Below are 1,715 nucleotides of genomic sequence, written 5' to 3'. Positions count from 1 at the left end.
GGGGTGGGACCGGAGGGCGTGTCTGGGGGCGGGGCAGCTGGGGGGCGGGGTCTGCCCTTTCAACAGCTGTCTCACGGGCTTCCTCCATGCCTGCAGCTGGCGGTTCGTCTTCTATCTGTGCGCCTTCTTCGGCGGTCTCTCGGTCCTGTACCATGTGAGTATACCTGACAGCGCACCTGCCCCACCCACCTGTCTCATGAGCACCTGCATGCATCGGGCCTAGATCTGGGGGAAGGGGTACAGCGGTCGAGGAAAGCAGGGAGGCTGGAGAGAGCATGGCAAGGTTGTGGTGAATATTCACTCAGCAGGCACTAGAGTCTGGGCATGATAGCTCATGCCTGTAATCCCAACACTCTGGAATTACAAAATCCCAAAGGCGGTAGGATCTGTTTGAGCCCAGGAACTCAAGACCAGCCTGGGTAACATAGTGAGACCTCGTCTCTCCAAAAAAAAAAATACAAGACAGAAGACAGCCAGGCATAGTGGTGCACACCTGTAATCCCAGCTATTCGGGAGGTTGAGGCGGAAGGGTTGCCTGAACCCAGTAGGTCAAGGCTGTGATGAGCTCCACTGTACTCCAGCCTGGGCGACAGAGTAAGACTTCACTGGGGAGCGGGGTCTCTGCAGGGAATGATCCCCCAGTCAAGAGTGAGAAACAGAGATAGAACCGGGCAGGAAAAAGCAGGGCTGAGTCAAAGTAATACCTTGGGGGCCATGGGAGCCCCAAGGAGGCCCTAGACCCGGCATGAGGGGCTGGCTTCTGACTGCTCACAGCCCGACACACCTGTTTCTCTACAGGAGTCATGGCTGTGGACACCGGTGATGTGCTGGGACAATTACCCAAACCAGGTGAGCGGCAGAGGGTGAGCGGGGACTTGGAGAGTTCCTGGGGCCATAGGCTCGAGAGCCAGACCTGGGTGTCACATCGTAATTCCCCTGTGGGTCCCACTTTCTGACTGTCCCTGTGGAACAGAGAGGGCCAGGAGTCAGGAAACTTGGAGCAGGAGCTGCCACAAAACTTCTGCCCTTGATTACCTCCAGGGACAGGGAGCTCACTCACTGAGATTCATGTCCTGATTTTGAGCCAACAGGGAGGCCCCTGAGCCGGGCCCCTGCTGGGTGGAGCCTTCGCTCCCACAGCTAACTCTGTCTTGCCCTGCCACAGACCCTGAAGCCCGCTCTGTACTGGTGGTACCTCCTGGAGCTGAGTTTCTATATCTCACTGCTCATCACGCTGCCCTTTGACGTCAAGCGCAAGGTGAGGCCAGATGAGAGTCCGGGGACTCAGTCTCAGAACAGGGACCTGGGGTGGCGAGGGGTGGCCTCACAACCACACTGAGATCCCCCTGGTATCTCCGGGCAGGAGGCGGAGAGGCCATCGGGTCCAGAGGCCACACAAGTCCCCTGAGAGGGCCTGCTTCTAGGCCGGAAGGGGGGGCCCCCCGGCCACTGAGCCTTGTCCCTGCTGTGACCCCCCTGTCTCCCGCAGGATTTCAAGGAGCAGGTGGCACATCACTTCGTGGCCATCGTCCTGATGACCTTCTCCTACAGCTCCAACCTGCTGCGCATCGGCTCTCTGGTGCTGCTGCTGCACGACTGCTCCGACTACATCCTGGAGGTGGGCCTGGCCTGCTTGCCCCTCGCAGCCGCACCTCCAAGCTCCCCGGGCCCCGAGATGAGTCGCTGCCGCTCTAGATATGGCCCCGCCCCTCTCG

At 59.7% G+C, this 1,715-nt stretch overlaps 1 protein-coding gene across 1 annotated transcript in view; it reads left to right on the top strand.

Annotated features, from left to right (window-relative positions):
* The window catches only part of CERS4 (ceramide synthase 4), a gene marked incomplete at its 3' end in the record, with an annotated part of 9,736 nt that extends 8,057 nt beyond the window's left edge, over positions 1-1,679 (top strand). Inside the window, exons 3-6 of the mRNA XM_008068998.2 lie at positions 67-154; positions 799-849; positions 1,166-1,258; positions 1,490-1,679. Of these exons, the coding sequence (XP_008067189.2) occupies positions 67-154; positions 799-849; positions 1,166-1,258; positions 1,490-1,679 (422 nt within the window). The remainder of the gene's footprint in view (positions 1-66; positions 155-798; positions 850-1,165; positions 1,259-1,489) is intronic.
* Positions 1,680-1,715: the final 36 nt, after the last annotated feature.

The sequence above is a fragment of the Carlito syrichta genome, unplaced genomic scaffold, assembly GCF_000164805.1.
Source record: "Carlito syrichta isolate Samal-C Ts95f unplaced genomic scaffold, Tarsius_syrichta-2.0.1 Scaffold311720, whole genome shotgun sequence".
NCBI classification, from domain to species: domain Eukaryota; kingdom Metazoa; phylum Chordata; class Mammalia; order Primates; family Tarsiidae; genus Carlito; species Carlito syrichta.
This window is presented reverse-complemented; position numbering and strand designations above follow the sequence as displayed.